Raw genomic sequence first — 22,845 nt, 5'->3', positions numbered from 1 at the left:
AGACATTTAACCAACTGAGCCACCTAGGCCCCCCACAATAAGACATTTAAAGAGAGATTGCTTTAGATTAAAGGAAACTAAAGGGATAACAGCAACTAAATGCAACACCTGATTTGGAATGAGATCCTTCTGCTATACTTTGGAATATCACTGGGATAACTGGTGAAACCTGAATAAGGTCTAAATATTAAATGGTAAGAATGTATTATTTTTAATTTTCTATTTTTAAGAGCCATGTTGTTGTTATGTAGGCGACTCTGTTTGTAGAAAATACTCAGTAAAGCAAAGAAAGGCTCTTTCCTTTCTCTGTGGCAGCCATCAGCTCAAAGGTAAGCCAAGATGGGCAAAATTGTTCCTACCAATCAGGAGTCCATTCAGGAACTATGGAGGAAGAAGTAGTCCACTACAATGTACTTTATTCTCAGGGTGCACTGCTGGCAGTACCACCAGCTCTCTGCACTCCATGGGGCCCCTACTCAACCTGGCCCAATAAAGCACACAGACTAGGGTATAATGCCAAGCAAAGTTACGTCATATTTAGGATTCGTGCACAATGTGGAAGTCACAAATGCTCAGTCCCTACAGGTGCGACCTATGGCAAGCTTGTCCACCATGGTGTTAACCAGCTAAAGTTTGCCTGAAGCCTTCAGTTTGTTGCAGAGGAGTGAGCTGGACACCACTGTGGGCATCTGAAAGTCCTAGGAATTCTTACTTTCGTTGGCAAAGATTCCATATACAAGTTGAGGTTATCCTCATTGATCCATTCTATAAAGCTAGCAAAAGAAATCCTGACACCCAGTGGATCACCACACCAGTCCACAAGCACAGGGAGACACAAAGGCTGACATCTGCAGGCCGCAAGAATGTGGCCTTGGAAAGGGTCACAAGTTTCACCACACTAATGGTGGTTCTCGCTGTGCAGCATGGGGTAGCTCCACCATTACTGCTAATATAAGTAATGTTTGTAAAATTAAAAGTGTTCTTTGTCAAAATTAGTTGTCTGCGGAATGTTCCATGAATGCACTGTCAAATTATGAAAGTTAAAGTGCAATAATGTTTGAAGACTAAAAGTGAGGGTGAGGGTATATCTTGTTTCTTATAAGAGAAACTCTTTTATCTTTGCTCTACCTTATTAAGGTGTTTATATGTCAGTGTTTAAAATGCTATTTGGTATAACAGGTATAATACAAATTCTGTAAAAGTGAAATGCAGAAGTTAGCCATGTAGATTTGCTGGTGCGTGTAATGAAACCTACAGCTTCACTGTAGGCTGATGTTCACTGTACATCATCCGAGATGATGTGATGCTCTGCTGGTTTATTCTCAAATGGCTGTTTTTAAGGGTTTGGTAGAAACAATTATTTTTTTTTTTTAAGATTTTATTTATTTGTTTGAGAGAGAGCATTGTTGGGGGGGGGTGTCAGAGGGAGAAGCAGATTCCCCACAGAGATACCTGGTGCTATTTGAGTATACCAAAGTGGCATGACCAAGAATTAAAATTTTAATTCTTAATACATTTTTAAAAAGACTATTTATTTATCTGACAGACAGAGATCCCAAGCAGGCGGAGGGGTGGGGAAGGAAGTAGGCTCCCTGATGGAGCCTGACGACAGGCTCCATCCCAGGACCCTGAGATCATGACCTGAGCTGAAGGTAGAGGGCGTAATCCACTGAGCCACCCAGGTGCCCCCTTAATAAACTTATTCTTAATAAAAATACTGTATTGTCTGTATTTCAATAAATTAAGCCTCTATCTTCACCTGGAATACACCCAGATTTAACTTCAATTTTTTTAAACAAAGGATACAAAGATATTTTAGACTATGAATAGTCACACAGATACTGAGAGAAACATGGCTTATTAGCTTACACCATGTCATAATAGGGTAGGTACTTCTAGTAACAACAACTTAGATGCAAAGAACAGATAAACTTGCATCACTTCATCATTCTTCCCATCAGTGTATCTGCCTCAAAGAGCAGATGACAAAGAAATTTTGCACCTGCATTTCCAAACTACCTCAAAATATTTGCCTCTTTCAAATGCCTTTTTATCATAACCTTACAAAGTAATAGAGTTTATATTTAATTTTTTTCATTAATAAAATGGGGAGATATTCGATCTGCTCAGAAACGCCTTTTAAAGTGATATATAATAAAATGCATTTATAAAGTCAAAACTGGAGGCACCTGGCTGCCTCAGTCAGAAGAGTATGCAACTCTTGATCTCAGGGTCACATGTTTGAGCCCCACACTGGGTACGGGAGGTTACTTGAATAAATAATTTTTTTAACATCAAAAATGAACTCTGAGAAGATGACAGATAGTTTATGATCTCAATCATCAAATTAACATAAGATTAGATTATATCACGATCATTCCCAAATTCCAATTTAAATTAAACAATTCTGCAGAATAGTTTGCTTTCTACTGAGGCATTCTAATATGATCAACTCCCAGTTTTCTTTGCCACAAAAACCCAAAATAACAGCTAATTTGAAATTGAGTTTAATTTTACTTGTATAATTATAAAGAAGTGCTGATGTTTCTGGCAATTCACAATACTACAGTTCATTCTTTAGTTGCTATATAATTCTAATGCAGTATCAGCCTACAGCAGAACTCAAAAGCTTACTAATTCTAACTTTATTAAGAGCAAAGAGGAAATTATTTTTCCTAGCTATCACTGATCAGGAACCAAGAACCATATATACTTGTATTTGAACAGAAGGAAAGTCAATGATTAAATCCATTGAAAATACTTAAATGGAGCAGATGTCACCAAAAGGAGAATGGAAAAATTATTAAAAGCTACTTAAAAATGATTGTTAAAATAGCAACTGACATCCTAGTATTTTTAGATATTCATTTGTAAACTAAAAAAATTTTAAAAATAGATTTTTAGGGGTGCCTGGCTGGTTTAGTTGGTTGAGCACGTCACTCTTCATCTTAAGAGTTCAAAATCAATCAACATATAGTAACTCATAAGAAAATGAATTTTTAAGGTAATTCTTTAAAATTAAACTTAAATAAATAAATACTCACTTGTAGCAGGTAGGAACTGCCTGGATCTAATAAACTGACAGCTTCATTCTGCATCGTGTTCTGTTGTGTAATTGCATCCTCACGTTTCCGCTCTTTCTGCCCTGCTTCATCATCTTCATATTCATCTAAGCACTAGAAGAAAAAATAGTTTCCATTTTATTTCCAGATATACTAACAGATTGTATTGACAGTATGTGAAGATACATTTGGATAGCATTAAAGAAGTATCTGTGCATTCAGAAACTAATTTATGTGATAATGGTGTTCCTTTCAGTAATATGTACATTTAATTCCTGTAAATTAAATTACCTGCTTAAACCCCAAACTCCACATTCACACCCCTGACAACTTATCTTTCCTCTAGACTCTAAATAGCAGTGAGAAAGCTTGCTTAAAAGGCAAGGTTCTTTCTTTCACATTCATCCAACAAGTAAATGAAAGGTGTCTACCTTTAAAAAGGCACTTTTCAGAGGGTAACAAATGATATACCCAAGACATGGAATTTATAGTCTAGTGGGAAGTTAACATAGAAGATGTAAGATATACAGAGATATAGATATAGATGCAAATAACTCAATGATAAAGGCCATTTTCCAGCTTAGTACTACCTAAAAGTATACACAGAAAGAGTATTTTCACCTGCAGAATAGTCTTCTATAAAAACTCTGTAGCAGAGTTTATAATTTAAAAAAAGGGGTAAATTTAGAACTGCGGATATAGAAAAAAGAAAATTTCAGATGGTGGGAAGAGCATATGGAAAGGTTGTTGCTAAAAAGCTAAATCAACATCTGCATTATCAATTTCCATACCCTACAGAAAAAAAAGTCATAAATAGAAACAAATTTCTATTCATTACAGCCATTGTGGAATGGGCTATCTGTTCCTTGCAAATGAACACATTCTTTTTTTTTTTTTTTTAAGATTTTATTTATTTCTTTGAGAGAGAGAGAACAAGAGAGCACAAAAGCAGGGAGAACAGCTGAGGGAGAGGGAAAAGCAGGCAGCCCTAAGTGGGAGTTGATCCCAAGGACCTGGGATCACGACTTGAGCCAAAGGCTTAACCGACTCAGACACCTAGGCACCCCTCCAACTGAAAACATTCTTAACCAATATCGCCCTAAAGGGTTCTGTGAGACATGAAAAATAATGTTTCAGCAGGCAGCCTGTAAATAAGAAGGCACTAACAAAAGAAACAGGACCTACAAATTATAAAAAGAGAAAAAAAGTTAAGTTACATCACTGGGAAAACCAAGAAGGGACACTGGAGTGTCTGGAATAGGAGGGACACAGTAGATAAGCAGCACATTCGAAGACACAAGGTTCACGATGGGGGATATGGAAGAAAGCGCCTGAGATGGAGTCTTAAAAATTACAATGATATGGAAAGGAAGTGAGGGGAAAAAATGAAATCTCCTGCTCTCCCTATAATGGAACTGACTGTGTGTACAGGTGTCTTCTGGCCCTAAATGGGACTTGGGTTATTGGTACAAAAAAAAAAAATTATGATACTGAGGCTACTTGACTCTGAACCAGGAGACTAGTGTATTTGGTCATGATCCATGAAATTACAGCAGGCTAACATGGTTAGTTTGCAAGCAGGTGAGATCTCAAACCCTTCACAGTTCTTGACAGAGGTGAAGACTGGAAAGGCAATGCTCTGATCACAAAAAACACAAATAACCTGAGAAGTGTGGACTTTTCACTATGTAACACAGAAAGATGTTATGGTGCTACAATTCCCTGGAATATAAATAAAACATAATCAAAACTGATGCAGGGGTGGGGGGCACGTGGGAGGCTCAGATGGTTAAGCATCTGCTTTGCGCTCAGGTCATGATCTCCAAATCCTGGGATCCAGCCCCATGTCTGGCTCCTGGCTCAGCAGGGAGTCTGCTTCCCCCTCTCCTTCTACTTCCCCCCCACCCCCTGACTGTGGTCTCTCTCTCTTTCTCAAATGAATAAATAAAATCTTTTAAAAAAACAAAACAAAACTGATTTTGGAAATAGAACCTATATAAAAAGCAGTTCAGAGTGGAAATTAACAGGGACCAAAAGTGGAGAGTAGACAACAAAGCAGACAATTTGATCCTATGAAAAATACCATATCCTAGGTAGAACACAGAATCAGTTAAAAGAAATCTAATAAAGGGTACTAAACTTTAAGAAACTAGTCCCGATTAGAAAAAGAATCTCTCTTAGGACTCTTTAGAGAACCTTTCTCAGACCAACAGATGGTATCATGTTTAACGGCAAAATATCAATAAAATTTAAAAGCAAAATCAGACTTAAAACACTGATATCCATTCTACTATAAACAGAGTTATTAACATCATTCTGGAGGTGCTATCTGATAAATCCAGGTAAGAAAAATAAAAGATTTCAGCAATAGGAAGAAGGCAAAATTCCAACACTTCAGATGATACAATGTTGAAATAACAGAAAAATCTTAGAATTATTAAAGTTCATTATAATGGTTTTTATAGACGTATACAAAAATTGCTTCCCAAAGTAACATCAACAGCCAGACTGTATAATTTTAATAATAACTATAAAAATAAGTCAAAAACCTTTATGAAAAAAACTACACAATTAAAATCAATTCTTACATTGAGAAAAACCTAATATTGTGAAGATGTCAATTATCTGTAAGCCAATTTATAAGTTGAATAAAAATCCCAATCAAAATCTTAAGGAAATTATTTGGAAAGTAGGGGTAACCATCTGGATAAAGACATAAACATCCAGAAAACTTAACTTTTTAAAAAAGTTATGAAAAAGTAATCATTCTAACATTAAAATATATAAAACCACAATAATAAAAACTTTGTAATCGAGGTCCTAGAATAGAAAAGAGAATAAAGTAAAGGAATTTCTCAATACACATTACTGAGATAAAAGGTCATTTAATGCAAAGTGGGGGCTGAGAAGCAAGTGTATAAGATCTGGAAAAAATAAAGAGTAATCTCATCTCTAGGCTTCTACTCCATGAAAAGAATCATCTCATTCTTCAGTACCTGGACTGCAAAAACCCCTGACCTTGGGATCAAATGTCAGTAGTATAACGCTAGAACTCTTAAATCCTAACGTAGTGTAAACAGAAAATTAAAGCCGAAGCAGACAGCCATGAACTCCCTGAGCACTGGAATATTATTTTATTTATCTTTGTTTTCATTTTCTGAGATCCAGTCCCTCAACACTAACCTCCCTTCCTTCCACTACCTCAATAAATGTATGCTCCCTTACCAACACTTTAAAAAGAAGAAAAAAAAATTCAGTAAATGCTTGATAAATGAATGAATGAGTTACCAAGATGAAACAAATCAGGGAGATGGACTATAGCACCCCAAGATAAAATAGAACATTCTTTTCTGTGGCAACACTGTTACCCACTGACCTGGGAGCCTATTCATCACACACACTATCTCTGAGAAGAATGTGCGCATAGTACTTCCAGGCAGCTTGGATTATATGATGAATCACAACTTCCCTCCAAGGTTCTTGTAGCAACCCGTAGAATTCTTTTAGCAACAAGCATCCTACAAATTCTCTAAGCTATCTTATGTAACTGGGATAAATACACCTAGAGGAAACTTTGGTGGAAATGGTGAGAAGAAAGAATGAAAGCAAAAAAGAATTGAGTCAGTGGACCAAAGTGGGTTAAGACATTTTCCACTTCTATTGCTTTTTTTTTTTTTTAAGATTTTATTTATTTATTTGACAGATCACAAGTAGGCAGAGAAGCAGGCAGAGAGAGAGAGAGGAGGAAGCAGGCTCCCCACTGAGCAGAGAGCCTGATTTGGGGCTCGATCCCAGGACCCTGGGATCATGACCTGAGCCGAACGCAGAGGCTTTAAGCCACTGAGCCACCCAAGCGCCCCTCCACTTTTATTTCTTGCAACGGATTAAGAATTCTCTACATGCACAGCTGATGGTATCCTTAATGGAGACAGAGTTATCTTGGGGTTTTTTTTTAAACATTTTTTCATTTTTAAGTAATTTTTAAGTAATCTTAAAAATTAAATTAATTTTTAAGTAATCGCTATACCCACCATAGGGCTCAAATTTACAACCCGGAGATCAAGAGTCACATGCTCTATTTAGACAGCCAGTCGTCCCAAGAGTAATTTTTTTTAAAGATTTTATTCCTTTATTTGACAGAAATTACAAGTAGGCAGAGAGGCAGGCAGAGAGAGAGAGGAAGGGAAGCAGGCTCCCTGCTGAGCAGAGTCCAATGCGGGGCTCAATCCCAGAAACCTCAGATCGTGACCTGAGCAGAAGGCAGAGGCTTAACCCACTGAGCCACTCAGGCGCCCCCAAGAGTAATTTTAAAATAAGTACTAGCAAGAAAGAACCAAAAAGAACTCAAACATGTTTTAAAGTTTATTTCTGGGCACTTGGGTGGCTCAGTGGTCAAGCCTCTGCCTTTGACTTATCTCAGGACCCTGGGATCAAGCCCCATATCAGGCTCTCTGCTCATCAGGGAGCCTGCTTTCCCTCCCCTTCTGCCTGCCTCTCTGCCCACCTGTGATTCTGTCAAATAAATAAATAAAATCTTTTTTAAAAATTCAGTTTCTTTCTACTAATCAAAAGCTTTTTATCTGAGAGAGAAAAAGAGGAGATGAAAATAAATGCTGGTTCTATATTATAATTACACCAATGTGTAACTCAATGCACTCTCTTCCCAGCTCTTATTTCTAGATAAATGTAATCACGTCAAAGTTACTGTGTCCTTTTATATAGAATAGAGAGAACCGCATGAGAACAGGGTTAACAATTATTTTAAATTGAAACCAAAAAGCTTTATGAAATAACATTTTTTAAACAAAGCTCTTTACTATTTCCAAAACTGCATTTTGGAGCACCAGTATTTTGGCAAATAAAACTCCTGAATAAAACAAAAGTATGATTTCTCTCTCTCTCTCTCTCTTTTTTTTTTTTTTTTTTTTGTGGCCATATAGTATACCTTGTCTTTATTTCCTTCTTTTCAGTGTTCCAGAATTCATTGTTTATGCACCACACCCAGTGCTCCATGCAACATGTGCCCTCCATAACACCCACCACCAGGCTCACCCAACCCTCCATCCTCCTCCCCTCCAAAACCCTGAGTTTGTTTCTCAGAGTCCACAGCCTCTCATGGTTTGTCTCCCACTCCAATTTCCCCCAACTCACTTCTCCTCTCCATCTCCCCATGTCTTCCGTGTTATTCCTTATGCTCCACAAGCAAAACCATATAATTGACTCTCTCTGCTTGACTTATTTCACTCAGCATAATCTCTTCCAGTCCCGTCCATATTGCTACAAAAGTTCGGTATTCATCCTTTCTGATGGAGGCATAATACTCCATTAGGATATATAGACCATATCTTCTTTATTCATTCATCCGTTAAAGGGCATTTTGGTTTTTTCCACAGTTTGGTGACTGTGGCCATTGCTGCTATGAACATTGAGGTACAGATGGCCCTTCTTTTCACTACATCTGTATCTTTGGGGGTAAATACCCAATAGTGCAATTGCAGGGTCATAGGGAAGCTCTATTTTTAATTGCTTAAGGAATCTCCATACTGTTTTCCAAAGTGGCTGCACCAACTTGCATTCCCACTAACAGTGTAAGATGGTTCCCCTTTCTCCATACCCTCTCCAACATGTTGGACAAACAACATGTTTGCTAGACATCAAACATGTTGTTTACTGTCCTAACTTTGGCCATTCTGTTTTAAGTGTGTTGTAAGGTGGTATCTCAATGTGGTTTTGATTTGAATCTCCCTGGTGGCTAATGATGATGAACATTCTTTCATGTGTCTGTTAGCCATCTGTATGTCTTTCTTTGGAGAAGTATCTGTTCATGTCTTCTGACCATTTTTTGACATGACTACATGTGTCTATTGCAAATATCTTCTCCCGTTCCATGGGTTGCCTCTTTTTTTTGTTGTTGACTGTTTCCTTTGCTGTGCAGAAGCTTTTGATCTTGAGGAAGTCCTAAAAGTTCATTTTCACTTTTCTTTCCTTTGCCTTTGGAGACATATCTTGAAAGAAGTCGCTGTGGCCCATGTCAAAGAGGTTACTGCCTATGTTCTCCTTTAGGATTCTGATGGATTCCTGCCTCCAGCTGAGGTCTTTTATCCATTCCCAGTTTATCTTTGTGTATGGTATAAGAGAATGGTCGAGTTTCAGTCTTCTATACATATAGCTGTCCAATTTTCCCAGCACCATTTGTTGAAGAGACCATCTTTTTTCCTAGCATATTTTTTCCTAGTTTGTCGAAGATTATTTGGCCATAGAGTTGCGGGTCCATATCTAGGCTCTCTACTCTGTTCCAGACCCCAGTTTTGTTTTTCTTTTTCAACATTTCCTTAGCGATTTGGGATCTCCTTCTGGTCCATATGAATTTTAGGATTGTTTGTTCCAGCTCTTTGAAAATGGTATTGAAATTATAGACTGCTCTAGGCAGTATACACATTTTAACAATGTTTATTCTTCCGATCCATGAGCATGGAATAGCCTTCCATCTTTTTGTGTCTTCAATTTCTTTCATAAGTGTTCTGTAGTTCCTTGAGTACAGATCCTTTACCTTTTTGGTTAGGTTTATTCCCAGGTATCTTATGGTTCTTGGTGCTATAGTAAATGGAATCAATCCTCTAATTTCCCTTTCTGTATTTTCATTGTTAGTGTATAACAAAGTAACTGATTTCTGTACATTGATTTTGTATCCTGCCACATTACTGAATTGCTGTATGAGTTCTAGTAGTTTGGGGCTGGAGTCTTTTGGGTTTTCCATATAAAGTACCATGTCATCTGTGAAGAGAGAGAGTTTGACTTCTTCATTGCCAACTGGAATACCTTTGTTTCTTCTTGTTGTCTGAATGCTGTTGCTAGGACTAGTACTATGTTGAACAAGACTGGCAAGAGTGGGCATCCTTGTCATGTTCATGATCTCAAAGGGAAGGCTGTCAGCTTTTCCCCATTGAGGATGATATTCGCCATGGGGTTTTCATAGATTTCATGAGGTTGAGGAATGTTCCCTCTATCCCTATACTTTGAAGCGTTTTAATCAGGAACAAATGCTGTATCTTGTCAAATGCTTTTTCTGTATCAATTGAGAGGACCATGAGGTTCTTCTCTCTTCTCTTGATTTGTTCTATCACATTGATTGATTTGTGAATGTTGAACCACTCCTGCATCCCATAGATAAATCCTACCTGGTCATGGTATATAATCTTTTTAATGTATTGTTGGATCCTATTAGCTAGGATCTTGTTGAGAATCTTAGCATCCATATTCATCAGGGATGTTGGTCTGAAATTCTCCTTTCTGGTGGGTTCTTTGCCTGGTTTGGGGATCAGGGTAATGCTGGCTTCATAAAAAGAGTCTGGAAGTTTTCCTTCTGCTTCTATTTTTTGAAACAGCTTCAGGAGAATAGGTATTATTTCTTCTTTGAATGTTTGGTAGAATTCCCCAGGGAATTCTTCAGGTCCTGGGCTCTTGTTTTTTGGGAGGTTTTTGATCACTGCTTCCATCTCCTTACTAGATACTGGTCTATTCAGGTTGTCAATTTCTTCCTGATTCAGTTTTGGAAGTTTATAGGTTTCCAGAAACGCATCCATTTCGTCTAGGTTGCTTAACTTATTGGCATATAACTGTTGATAATAATTTCTGATGATTATTTCTATTTCCTTGGTGTTAGTCGTGATCTCTCCCTTTTCATTCATAATTTTATTAATTTGGGTCCTCTCTCTTTTCTTTTGGATTAGTTTCGCCAATGGTTTATCGATCTTGTTCTTTCAAAAAACCAGCTCCTAGTTTCGTTGATATGTTCTACTGTATGTCTAGTTTTTATCTCATTGATCTCTGCTCTAATCTTGATTATTTCCCTTCTTGTGTGGGAGTTGGCTTAATTTGTTGTTAATGTCCAGTTGTTGTTGTTGTCCAGTTCTTTAAGGTGTAAAGAGAACTGGTGTATTCTGGATTTTTTCAATTTTTTTGAGGGAGGCTTGGATGGCTATGTATTTCCCCCTTAGGACCGCCTTTGCTGTATCCCATAGGTTTTGGACTAAAGTGTCTTCATTCTCATTGTTTACCATGAATTGTTTAAGTTCTTCTTTGGTTTCCTGGTTGAACCAAACATTCTTAAGCAAGGTGGTTTTTAGCTTCCAGGTGTTTGAATCCCTTTCAAACTCTTCCTTGTGGTTGAGTTCCAGTTTCAAAGCACTGTGGTCTGAGAATATGCAGGGAATAATCTTTTGGTATAAGTTGAGTCCTGATTTGTGACCAGAGGTCTATTCTGGAGAAAGTTCCAGAGAACTTTTTTTAACCTATTTAACCTTTTTTAACCTCATCACAACGAAAGGTTCAATACAACAAATTCCATAATAATAACCTTTTAACTTGAACTTTTTTTTATACATATACCTGTGTTTTTCTTTTTTCTTTTCTATTTTTTTTAATATTCATATAGAGATAAGCTTCAAGGGTAATCCTCTTTCCCCAATCAATACTATCCCTATATACTATCCCTATAAATAAACCAGTTTCAATCCCCCTTTATCTCTGGAAAGTTGAGCCCTTTAACAAAGATATCAAGATATACCCAGGAAGAATCAAAATAACCTTCCCCCACACTGAGGATTTATAACACCCTCCCATCTTTTCTTCTGTTTCTGTATATTGGTTTTTCTGGTAATATATAAATGTTCTGGTAATATGTAAATCTTATACTTGGGGTTCATTTTGGCAGGGTTCTTTTTTCCTTGTCATTTACTTTTGTCGGTTTTTTTGTCTGTTTTTGTTTGTACACCTTATAAATCTTAACTTTGGGGCCCATTCTGGCTTGGTCTTCTTTCTCTTTCTCTTTCTCTCTCTCTCTCTCTTTTTTTTTTTCTGTCTCTCTCTTCCTCTCTCTTTTTTTTCCTTTTTCTTTCTTTTTGGTGGGGAGTCCCAATAGCTCGGAAGTGTGCCAGGGTGCACCTTGCCCAGATCACGGTTGATACATTCAGCTACACATCCCCTCAGCCATCTCTCACCAAAATGACTAGGAGGAGGAATGCCCAACAGAGGAAAAATTCAGAGACTGTGCCCTCTCCATCAGAGCTACTGGATATGGATATAAACAGTATGTTGGAAAGGGAATTCAGGGTAACAATTATCCAGGCAATGGCTAGGTTGGAGAAAACCATTAATGACAACATGGAATTGATTAGGGCAGAAACGAAAGTCATCAGGGAAGAAGTTAAAAATGCTATCAAGGAGTTCCAATCTAATCTAAATTCTCTAATAGCTAGGGTAAATGAGGCAGAAGATAGAATTAGTGATCTAGAGGATGAACCGAGAGAAAAAGGATCAGGAGGAGGCCTGGAACAAACAGCTTAGAAGCCATGAAAACAGAATTAGGGAAATAAATGACTCCATGAAACGTTCTAGTGTCAGAATTATGGGAATCACTGAAGGGGAGGAGAAAGAAAGAAGATTAGAAGATATAGCTGAACAAATTCTCCATGAAAATCTTCCCAATCTGGGAATAGAACCAGCATTCCTGTCCTAGGGCAGAAAGGTCTCCCCACCAAGATCATAGAATCTAGAAAGACCACAAGACACCTGATTGTGAAACTGATGAAATCATAAATTTTAGACAGGAGCCCTTGAGAGCAGCTAGGGGGAAGAGATTCCTCACGTACAGAGGAAGGCCCATCAGAATAACATCAGACCTATATTGAAATACCTAAGATACTGATGATAAACACTGAGCTAATATGTCATTTGAGATCTGCTTCAAAATAACACAAGAAATAAAATGGGTAGTGTGTGGTGCGTATAGATAAAACTTGCCAGAAGTTGATAACTGTTGAAGCTGAAGGAGGCATACATGGAGAACCTCATTACAACATTTTCCTTAATTTTGTACATGATTGAAAGTCCCATAAGGTTTTTTAAAAAGCAGTAAAATTTAACTGACCATTTACTAAATAACTAAAACTAGATAAATATTTATTCTAAGGGCATTTGGATGGTTCAGTTATTAGGCGGCTGCCTTAGGCTCAGATCATGAACCCAGACTCCTGTGATGGAGCCCCGCATCAGCTCCCTGCTTGGTGGGAAGCCTGCTTCTCCCTCTCCCGCTTCCTCTGCTTGTGTTCCCTCTCTATCAAGTAAATAAATAAAATCTTTAAAATATACATATATTTTATTCTAAGTAACACAACTCTTCTGCTTCTAGAGAATAAAATGATGGAGTATTATTCACAAAGTGTTTTCCAAGAAATGGGAAATGTTTGCAATTTCATGCAGAGTGAAAAAAAGATATGAAATTCACTCAGCACATCACAACCCAGAATTTTTATGAAGAAAAAGAAAACAGAACAGAAAATATCAAAGAACACTTTTTTGTACAACTTTTGTTTTAGATTGTCTGTGAATGCACTGCCTCACTTAGTACAAGACAGAATTAGTAAAAGTTGCAGGGAAAAGAGTGGCTATGAGTTGACAATGGCTATAGCTAGATGACAGTTGGCTAAGCATTTACCCTACAGTTCTATATATGTGTATTTTTATTTTTTATTTTTTAACTTTAAAGAGACTTTCTGGAGGGATTCTATCAGATCTTATTTCCACATCTACTTTGGACACTGACAGCAGGCCAAGCTTCCCTGGGTCTCATCCATCACTGTACAGACCCTCATTTCCATCTTATTCTGTACATTCTATAATCTGCTTCAATCCTATATCCCCCTCCTCTCCCTTCCAAATCATCCCATTGTATCCTCTGAATTCCTGTAGATTAATATTTTGCTCTCCTCAACTGCAGAATGAAGTCTAGCTGGCTCCCTGAAAAATCCCTTTCCCCTATGGCTGTCTCAATTGAAAGCTATTTGTGTTTTAATTTCTCTAGTGTCAAAAAAAAAAAAAAATGTCTCTAGTGTCTTCTCTGACTACCTATCTAGAACAAGTCTCTCCTTTGGTCACAAAGCGCTAGCCCAGTGATTCTCATTCAGTCAATACCACTCCCTACAAGGCATGGAATTTTTTGAAGGCATTTTTGGCCATATTGATGACTAAGCCATGCTACTGGTTTATGGATCAGAGGCATGGAATGAATATCTTGCAATTTGAAAAACTAGTCCCTCTAAGAAAGAACTGACCCATATCCCATTCAACCGCAGAATATAATACTGAACAGTCATGCAGGTGAAAAACCCATTATTATAATTATCTGAGCCTAGATATATTCTACCTCTAAAACACAGTATGTTTTGGGGGTGGTTTACAGCATTTTAAAATATATAGAGATCTTTCCAGGAAGACAATTATATCCTGTAAACAATATTTTGTTAGTAATCTTATGAAAAAATTTGCTTGACATTTCAGAAAATGTCACTAACAGCAAAACTATTCATGGTATTTGAGTCATTAATAAAGCACACTTTTATCAGTCCAAAACAAAGTTTGAAAGCCACTGCATTATGTTTTGATAGCTCTAAGACTTTGCGTAAGGCAACAGATTCCACCATCACAATAGCAACATCACCACAGTATATCACACTTATTACAAAACATGGCAGATATGGTATATATTCGATGTTTGCCAAACTAAATACTGGTTGCATAGTGAAAAGACAAGACTAGACTGAACCAGGTTAAAAAGGACACTGAAACTAAGGAGAAATTGGGGCTTAAAGTCCTAAACACAAAGTAACCAGACAATCATCACTTAATTTCTTGAACAAATGAGAGACATACTGGTTTTCAAAGACTAACCACAGAGTGATATATATGTGAAATACGCAAATAAACTTGGCTTAGAACTCTTAAGGCTGTAGTTTCCTACTACTAAAATTTTTATGACTATACCTCAAAGGTTGTGGGGTTTTTTACTTCTTTTCAGTTCAAACTCATTTCCCTTTTATTAAAGTCCAAGTTACCATTATATTGTTTGGTATTTAATAAAGGAAAACTTGTTCAAATAAGGTAAAATGTCATCCAGGATGACATCCTGGATGACGAACCATCATCCATGTCCATGATGACCATGGAGTATTTCCAAATACTGGAAATCAGTATTTCCAGGTGGTTGTTTGCAGCCAAGTAGCATCATGCATAAATCTTTAAGAAGCCCATCTATGAAGTTTATACTTTGTCAAGGCCCAATTCCTCTGGAGTGGAGATTCTCAGTTTAAAGTTGATCTAAGCTCCTGAATGACTTAGGGGTAGATTTCCTTATGAGGTCCTACTTTGTTCTTAACAATCTCTGGGATGAAAACTACACTAGCAAAATCATTTCACCACCTACATGCCAGCAAAGCAGCAACATTGATTTTGGATTCTGAAACCAGATCACAGCCAACAAGCATGTTCATCCCTTCACAATTTCCAGGTATCAATATCTGGCTTATAGAAGTATGTCACCCAATGAGCATCAAATTCCTCATCTGTTTCCTCTGACCCACAAGAGTAGCAGCAAACTGGACAGTGGCAGTGGGGCAGGGAGCCTGGGACCAGGTACAGGAAGCCTCAAGGGCTGGCAATGGCCATTATAGCTACTGCTACAGTACGAAAGAGAACAACGCCAAGCCTAATGATGAAGTCAGCATGTACTTTATCTATGTCAAGGTTTTTAATATATCAAAAATGTAGTAGGTTCATAGAATAAAATACTAAAAAGGATCCAATTCATAGCCACTTTTCCTTATCAATTTTATAAGGCAGAATTCCATGAAATTTAGGAGTTCAGAAAAAGCAATCAACATACCATTTGCCAACTTTATTATTTTTTTAAAAATATGTACATATTTGAGAGAGGTAGTGTGAGTGTGGGATGGGGGTAGGGAATGGGTACAGAGAGAGAGGGAGGAGTAGACTTCCCTGCTGAACACAGAGCCCAACATGAAGCTCAATCTTAGGACTCTGGGATCATGACCTGAGCTGAAATTGAGTTAGCTGCTTAACTGACTGACCTACCCAGACGTCCGTCCCCATTTGCCAACTTTAAACACAATTTTATTAAGGTATTTTTAAATTTTTGTAATATATGGAAAACAGCACACTCCATAGGACTTTTTACTTACACTAGTAAGAATTCTTGGACACTAGGAGTATACCTAACCATAACAGATTACCATCATTCGCAACTATTATTTATCTAAAACTACACATACAAAACAAAATACAATTTAAAAAAATTCTGATTTGAACACACTAAGAATTGTTAAAATTAATTTTTGTTAAATATAAATGCTTAAGCCTAGTTTTGAGACTTTGATATTTTGACAGTATAAATTGTGTGGTATACTATCTAGTTCTTGGAGGAGTTCAGCTAGATACTGCTTCACATTCCTCTTTTTTCACAGCTATTCTTTTTCATAAGCAATGAGTCTTACAAAGAATGAAATAATCCATTCATCTCCAAACAATATTGAACAGTTCATAAAATTCATTAAAAAATGCTACTTTCTTTAATTTTCAGAATTCTCCCCAATTTTAATATTCTCTTCTATCCAAATGCTTAAGTCTGTATAACATACACATATCTGATCTTAAAATAAAGAATCCCCATAAATTCCTTAAGTGTTCTCATTTTTCAATAAATTTTTGCAAAGTATAAATACTTCTCCAGGGAATAGGACATTTTCCTCATATGAATTAGAATGAGGACAAGAATTAAAACAGAACTAAAATGAAATGCAAATTTCAAACAGCCAGGTAAATTTAACTGTATCTATTATAATAAATCATATGAATGTGGCTCTAAAAGCATTCTCACTGTCCTTTGCATTTAAAAGAAAATCAAGTAAGCAATCCTAGCAAAGCTTTTAGGGAAAAGAAAGAAAAGCTATATAGCTCCAAGAGAATGAAAAAAGTTTCTATTCAGGATCACACAATTACAAAGCATAAATGTGGGTATGTAGCTATGCTTTTTCAAAATGAAAGTTACTATATCCATGTAAGGCATTAGGAAAGTTGAGATTCTGTTCAGTAAGACCATGTCAATCCCTATCGGTACTGCTGCTGCTTTATCTGCCCCCCTTTCTGGTAACACCCTTTTTACATCCTCCATTAGTTCTTTTCTAGCATATAGCAGTCTGTCATCACGCAACCTCTGCCTAGCTTCTCCTCACCTTCCTCCCCGCTAAGTCAAGAGGTTTATTTTGAATGGTTAAACAAAAGAAACTTTTCAATAACAAAAAGAAAACTGAAATAAGATCAAAATAATAAGTATCTGTACATGAAAAGAACTGAACAAAATGAACAAATGAATCCTCTCTTCTCTCATCAGGTGTCTAAAAAAGCCATGTATATCGTATCACAATGATTAAAAACTACTACTACTATTACCACAACAAACAGCCCTAAGCCAGAAAGTTTGGAAAATAAATGGAGTAAATTAAAATGTATGAAATTTCCAAAACTAATTATTAAATAAGAATTCAATAACTGAATTAGTTGTGTTTTCTAACAACTTTGTAATATCAGAAGTACTCTGATTTCATGGATTTAAAAGCTAAATTTACAATAAACACTAGCATTTTCAATAAAAAAGAAATCTTAGTTATAAAGAATCTCAAAATATAACCCTCCAAAAACAAAAAATGAAATCAGAATTTCATTCTTACAGTTTTAAAGCACCTTTCTCACCATTAAAATCTACACCAATACCATCAGATACGACGACTCAGCCATGGTCAGACCCAACCACACAATCTTGTGCTGGGATCCTACTGGACCTCAGGGCTAAGCAAGTGTTAAATTCTCTAAATAGCAATATTCATGATTAGACAGGTAGCACTTTCATTTTCAGCCATTTCAACTAATATTAGTAAACATAAGTCTTTAAAAATAATTTTAAAACTGCAGTTGGGGGGCACCTGGGTGGCTCAGTGGGTTAGGCCGCTGCCTTCGGCTCAGGTCATGATCTCAGAGTCCTGGGATCGAGTCCCACATCGGGCTCTCTGCTCAGCAGAGAGCCTGCTTCCCTCTCTCTCTCTCTGCTTGCCTCTCCATCTACTTGTGATTTCTCTCTGTCAAATAAATAAATAAAATCTTTAAAAAAAAAAAAGAAAAGAAAAAAGAAAAAAACTGCAGTTGGGTACTTTTATTTAAACAGAAAATGACATTTTTCCTAATTACAAAATTAATTAATGTACATTACCAAAACACTTTCGAAATAAAAAAGGAGAAGCGCCTATGTGGCTCAGCTGGTAAAGCATCACTCTTGATTTCAGCTCAGGTCATGATCTCGGGATCCTCAGATTGAGCCCTGGGTTGGGTTCTGTGCTCATTGGGGAATCTGTTTCTCACTCTTCCTCTCCCTGCCACACCACCCCTGCCCCCAGGCTCCCATTCACTCACTCTCTCTACAATAAATACTTAAAATAATAGACAAAACTGTTATCATTTTGGCACAAATCCCTCCTTCCACTAGAACTTTCTTCTTAAACTCAGGTAATTATAGGCATCCTGTTGAGACCTACTTGTACATCTCTCTGTTTTCAACAAAAATTTTAGTAGCTGCATAGTATGATTTCACATTATGAATATACATCATGATTTATTTAATCATATCCGGTTGTAGGTCATACAAGCTCAACAGTCTTTCATATAAATTCTAGTATACATCTCTAATTTTCATGGCTCTTTAAGAATGCTGCCAAGGGGCACCTGGGTGGCTCAGTGGGTTAAAGCCTCTGCCTTCGGCTCAGGTCATGATCCCGGGGTCCTGGGATGGAGCCCTACATCGGGCTCTCTGCTCAGCAGGGAGCCTGTTTCCTCCTCTCTCTCTGCCTGCCTCTCTGCCTACCTGTGATGTCTGTCAAATAAATAAATAAAATCTTTTAAAAAAAAGAATGCTGCCAAATCTTCTGCCAAGAAAATTGTTTCATCCTTACTATTTTTTTTAACTATTTCCAAACATATTAGGCAAATAAAGGTTTGACCGAATCCTAGTTAGCAAAATAAACTTGGGTTATCTTTATTAACCTTATGTATCTCTTTATGTATTTTTACTTTCCTCACTATGACCTCTCTCCATTTTTATTTTTATTTTTTTTTAAGATTTTATTTATTTATTTGCTAGAGAGAGAGAAAGAGCACGAGCACAGGCAGACAAAGTGGTAGGCAGAGGCAGAGGGAGAAGCAGGCTCCCCGCCCAGCAAGGAGCCCGATGTGGGACTCAATCCCAGGACGCTGGGATCATGACCTGAGCCAAAGGCAGCTGCCCAACCAACTGAGCCACCCAGGTGCCCCTCCTCTCTCAATTTTTATATTAGTTTCATTTCCCTAATATTTCTGAAAGCTCTTAATATAGTAATATGGCAACTTCTATCATATAGCTAATCTTTTCCTAGCTCACCTTTTAATTCTGTTTCCTTTTGAAATTTTCTCCCTGTGGTTTTAAGAAAATATTTTCCCATTTTGAGATCTAACAAACACATACACTTTCTAATTTTTACTATCTCATTATTAATTTCTTAACCCATTTCCTATTTAATTTGTTATATAGTCAGGCTGGAAACAAATCTGTTTCCTTTTTTTATAATAAGCAGCTGTTCTAGCCATATATATGGAATAATCCAGAACTGCAACACTGGTAGTGGGTTGTATGAGTAATGGCTCCTGGAGCACCCCCTCCAAGTTTCATACCCAGGGGCTCTGAACAACCCATCTCCCTACCATAGATACAAAATCCTACCTTTATTACATATTTATGGGTATGTTTTTAGCTTTCTATTATGTTCCACTGACCTACGAAACCAGGTATTACGAATTTAAAACTCATTAGTGCTATGAGTCTAATTCTATTCTGAAAGCTTATTTATCAGTATTTTCAGCAAGCTGTCTAATTATTTCTGGAATGAATATGAAAGAGGGTCTTCCCATATCCCTCAATTGTAAAAACAGGTAATTCAGAAGCAAGTCCTGACTAGCAGGATATTAACTATGTAATTATACTTGAATATATTAACTGAGCTAGTATCCTTTCCCATCAAAACTGACTACCCTATGGAATTTTTTTAAGTTCTTAAACTTAGTGAATCCAGGATTTTACTAGTTTTTCGCAGATTTTCTTTCCATAGCCTTATATTATACACTTTCTTCTATTACCCACAACCCAGGTCTCAACCTAGCTAGACTTGTTTTAATGCTTAGCAGTTGGGAGTAATAGGTCTTGGTATTTATAACATACGAATTCCTCAACATGAGTCACAAAAACAATGCTAGGAAAACAAACTAGGCACTAGTTTAAGTAAAGAGACTATCTTCAGAAGAAACTATTAAAAAAAAGACAAATATGCAAAACATATTCTATCTTAAATGTATCAATGATGGCTCTTAAGCATAGTGTTAAGATCAGAAAAATAAACACCATACTCTTCAGCTCAAGAGTTCACACATTACGGATTACAGCCCTAGAGAGCAATATGAATATCAAAGAAAATGAACAATCCAAGTTATCTACAGTTTTCAGCTATTATCAGATTTAAACAATCCAGTATTCACAGGCTTTCTTGAGCTACATCCAATGATGCAATCTAATCCCATGATAGTTATTCCTCAGCTTCCAAAATATTTGGGCAATATACTCAACCACTCAATGCTTGTTCTGCTCATCTACAAAATGGGGATAACACCAATAGATATTCCCATAGAACTGTAAGGATTAAAGGAAATAATGACTGCAGAAAAACTAAAACAGTAACACACAGCACTTAGTAAATACTATATCATAACGCTCATCAAAGAACACTCAGACATACATTTAAGCATGATACTGACAGTAACAGCTAACTTTTACTGCATACTTACTATGTACCAGATATTTTTCTAATACTTTACTTGGATTATTTCAGTTAATCCTCACAGGTAGGTACTACTATAGATTTATTTGGTCAATGCTGCTTCAACTGGAATCTCCTTCTCCTTACTTGTCTATGTTTCCAATTCCCAGTATCCAATTCTTCCACATAGTAGGGATATAGGTATTTATTGAATGAAACCTTGTCTGATTATTTCAAATGGAAAAATCAGACTATAAATCCTTAAATTCTTAATATTTAACTCATTCTAGTTCCTGATTACCTACCACTACATTGCTCCTTTCTTTCATGTTACCTACTTAGTTAGATTTTAAGGTTCCCAAAAGCAGGTTTCTCATCCAGTATTGTTTCTGGATCCTTCAGTCTCTTGTCAGTAATAACTACAAAATGGGAAGTTAATAAATACAAATGCATATTTCTTAATTTAATATTTCCTAAGGACTTCCAATAATATTTTAAAATAATTATAACAGCAAATTTACTAACTTATTCAAGGACATTCCTTTTTCTTAAAGCTACAATTGGAAAAATACTCAGGAGAACTCTCATACATAACATGCTCTAAGAAACACTATACAAATGCAGTAAAGTCTTATTTTTTCTGCACTGAACAGGCCAAACCTCCCTATGTTCTAAATAATTAATATGGGTCACTCAACCTCCAGCCCCTCCCTCTAAATAATGAAAAGCAGTGATTACTAAATTCAGAGGATCGAAAATTAAGTCTAAAAAGACTGCAGACAGAAGTTCTGAAACTTTTAGAGTAAGTTATGTCTTTCTAGTTTTTGTGGGAATGTTTACTATAAAATCATTCAGAATTTCCTTTAAACTACCTACTGAGATTTTGGGAGGCAGAAAGAGAGAAGACTATGGAACAGAAAGCAATCTACCACATGTTGAGATTTCTCCAATGCAATGTGCTTTTTCCGAGAATTTAGAAATATTTGGATAAACACAATGACAGAATAATTTGTATACATACTTCAACAAAAGGAATGATAGCACTGAATCCTTTGGAACTGAGCAATTATCCTGGAATCTCTTTTATGCCTGGAGTAACAAAACCACCAAAGAGCTCTTCTCTATTTTAGCCAGAATTTTCAATAGAGAACATTACCATTTGGTCAATACTACTAAAAAGAAATTACTAAGTAAAGGAAAGTCATAGGAAAAGGAATCCTAAAGAAAAGATGGAGAGTCACAGTTTTGCTAAGGTTTCCACTTTCAGAGCATAAAGTTTTGTAAAGGTTCTACAGAAAACCTACCTTTTCAGTTTAGTGTCTCTTAAGTGCATCTTCTTTTTTCCATTAGAAACATTCATCTAGCCCCTCTTATGAAGTTATATTTCTGTTTAAATTTTCTTGTTCCCTATACACATCCTCTCCCATCCTCAATATAGTTCCACGAAAATAATTCAACTTAAACTTAACATATAAATCATTCATACTAATATGTAATTTCATTAAGAATGGGTTCTCTCAAAAATTAATTAATTAATTAATTAATTAATTAAAAGTGTAGGTCTACATAAAACAAACTAAACCGATCTTGAATGTAAGTCAGCACTTAGCACAGAGGCTGGAGCACTGCGGGTATTTAAAAATTAAGTAGATGAACAACTTAACAAGTGAACCAATGAATGCCTAGCATGCTCCCACCCACCAAGGGTCTTTCCTCAGCGCTCTCTTCGTCCTAGATCCTCCATTTTTCTCCCATCCGTTGGCCCCAAGACTCAAGGACCCAAGTCCTACGTGCTGTATCCTATTCTTCTATCCCAGGCGTACAACCACAGAATGACCCAAACATGCAATCCAACTTGTATAACCAAGAGAGATTCGCCTTCTCAAACTCTTTAATCCTTTGGATACACATATCTCAGGCATTAAGAAGAGAAAGAACCTAGAAGAAAGACTACTTTGGGAGCACAGGGGTATAGCTTAAAGGAAGTCAATCCTAGAAGAGTTTAACAGGTAGGGATCTTGGAAGACAGCTTATGCGTATAT

General features: G+C 36.7%; 1 protein-coding gene and 1 pseudogene across 2 annotated transcripts in view; one reads left to right on the top strand and one right to left on the bottom strand.

Annotated features, from left to right (window-relative positions):
- The window catches only part of PAWR (pro-apoptotic WT1 regulator), a 116,567-nt gene that overhangs the window by 42,957 nt on the left and 50,765 nt on the right, over positions 1-22,845 (bottom strand). For both annotated transcript variants that reach the window (XM_004752354.3, XM_004752355.3), the window contains one exon: positions 3,045-3,176. In XM_004752354.3, coding sequence (XP_004752411.1) covers positions 3,045-3,176 — 132 coding nt within the window. The remainder of the gene's footprint in view (positions 1-3,044; positions 3,177-22,845) is intronic.
- LOC106005761 lies at positions 340-996 on the top strand (annotated as a pseudogene).

The sequence above is a fragment of the Mustela putorius genome, unplaced genomic scaffold (genome assembly GCF_011764305.1).
Source record: "Mustela putorius furo isolate JIRA1106 unplaced genomic scaffold, ASM1176430v1.1 tig00003911_pilon_pilon_pilon, whole genome shotgun sequence".
NCBI classification, from domain to species: Eukaryota; Metazoa; Chordata; class Mammalia; order Carnivora; family Mustelidae; genus Mustela; species Mustela putorius.
This window is presented reverse-complemented; position numbering and strand designations above follow the sequence as displayed.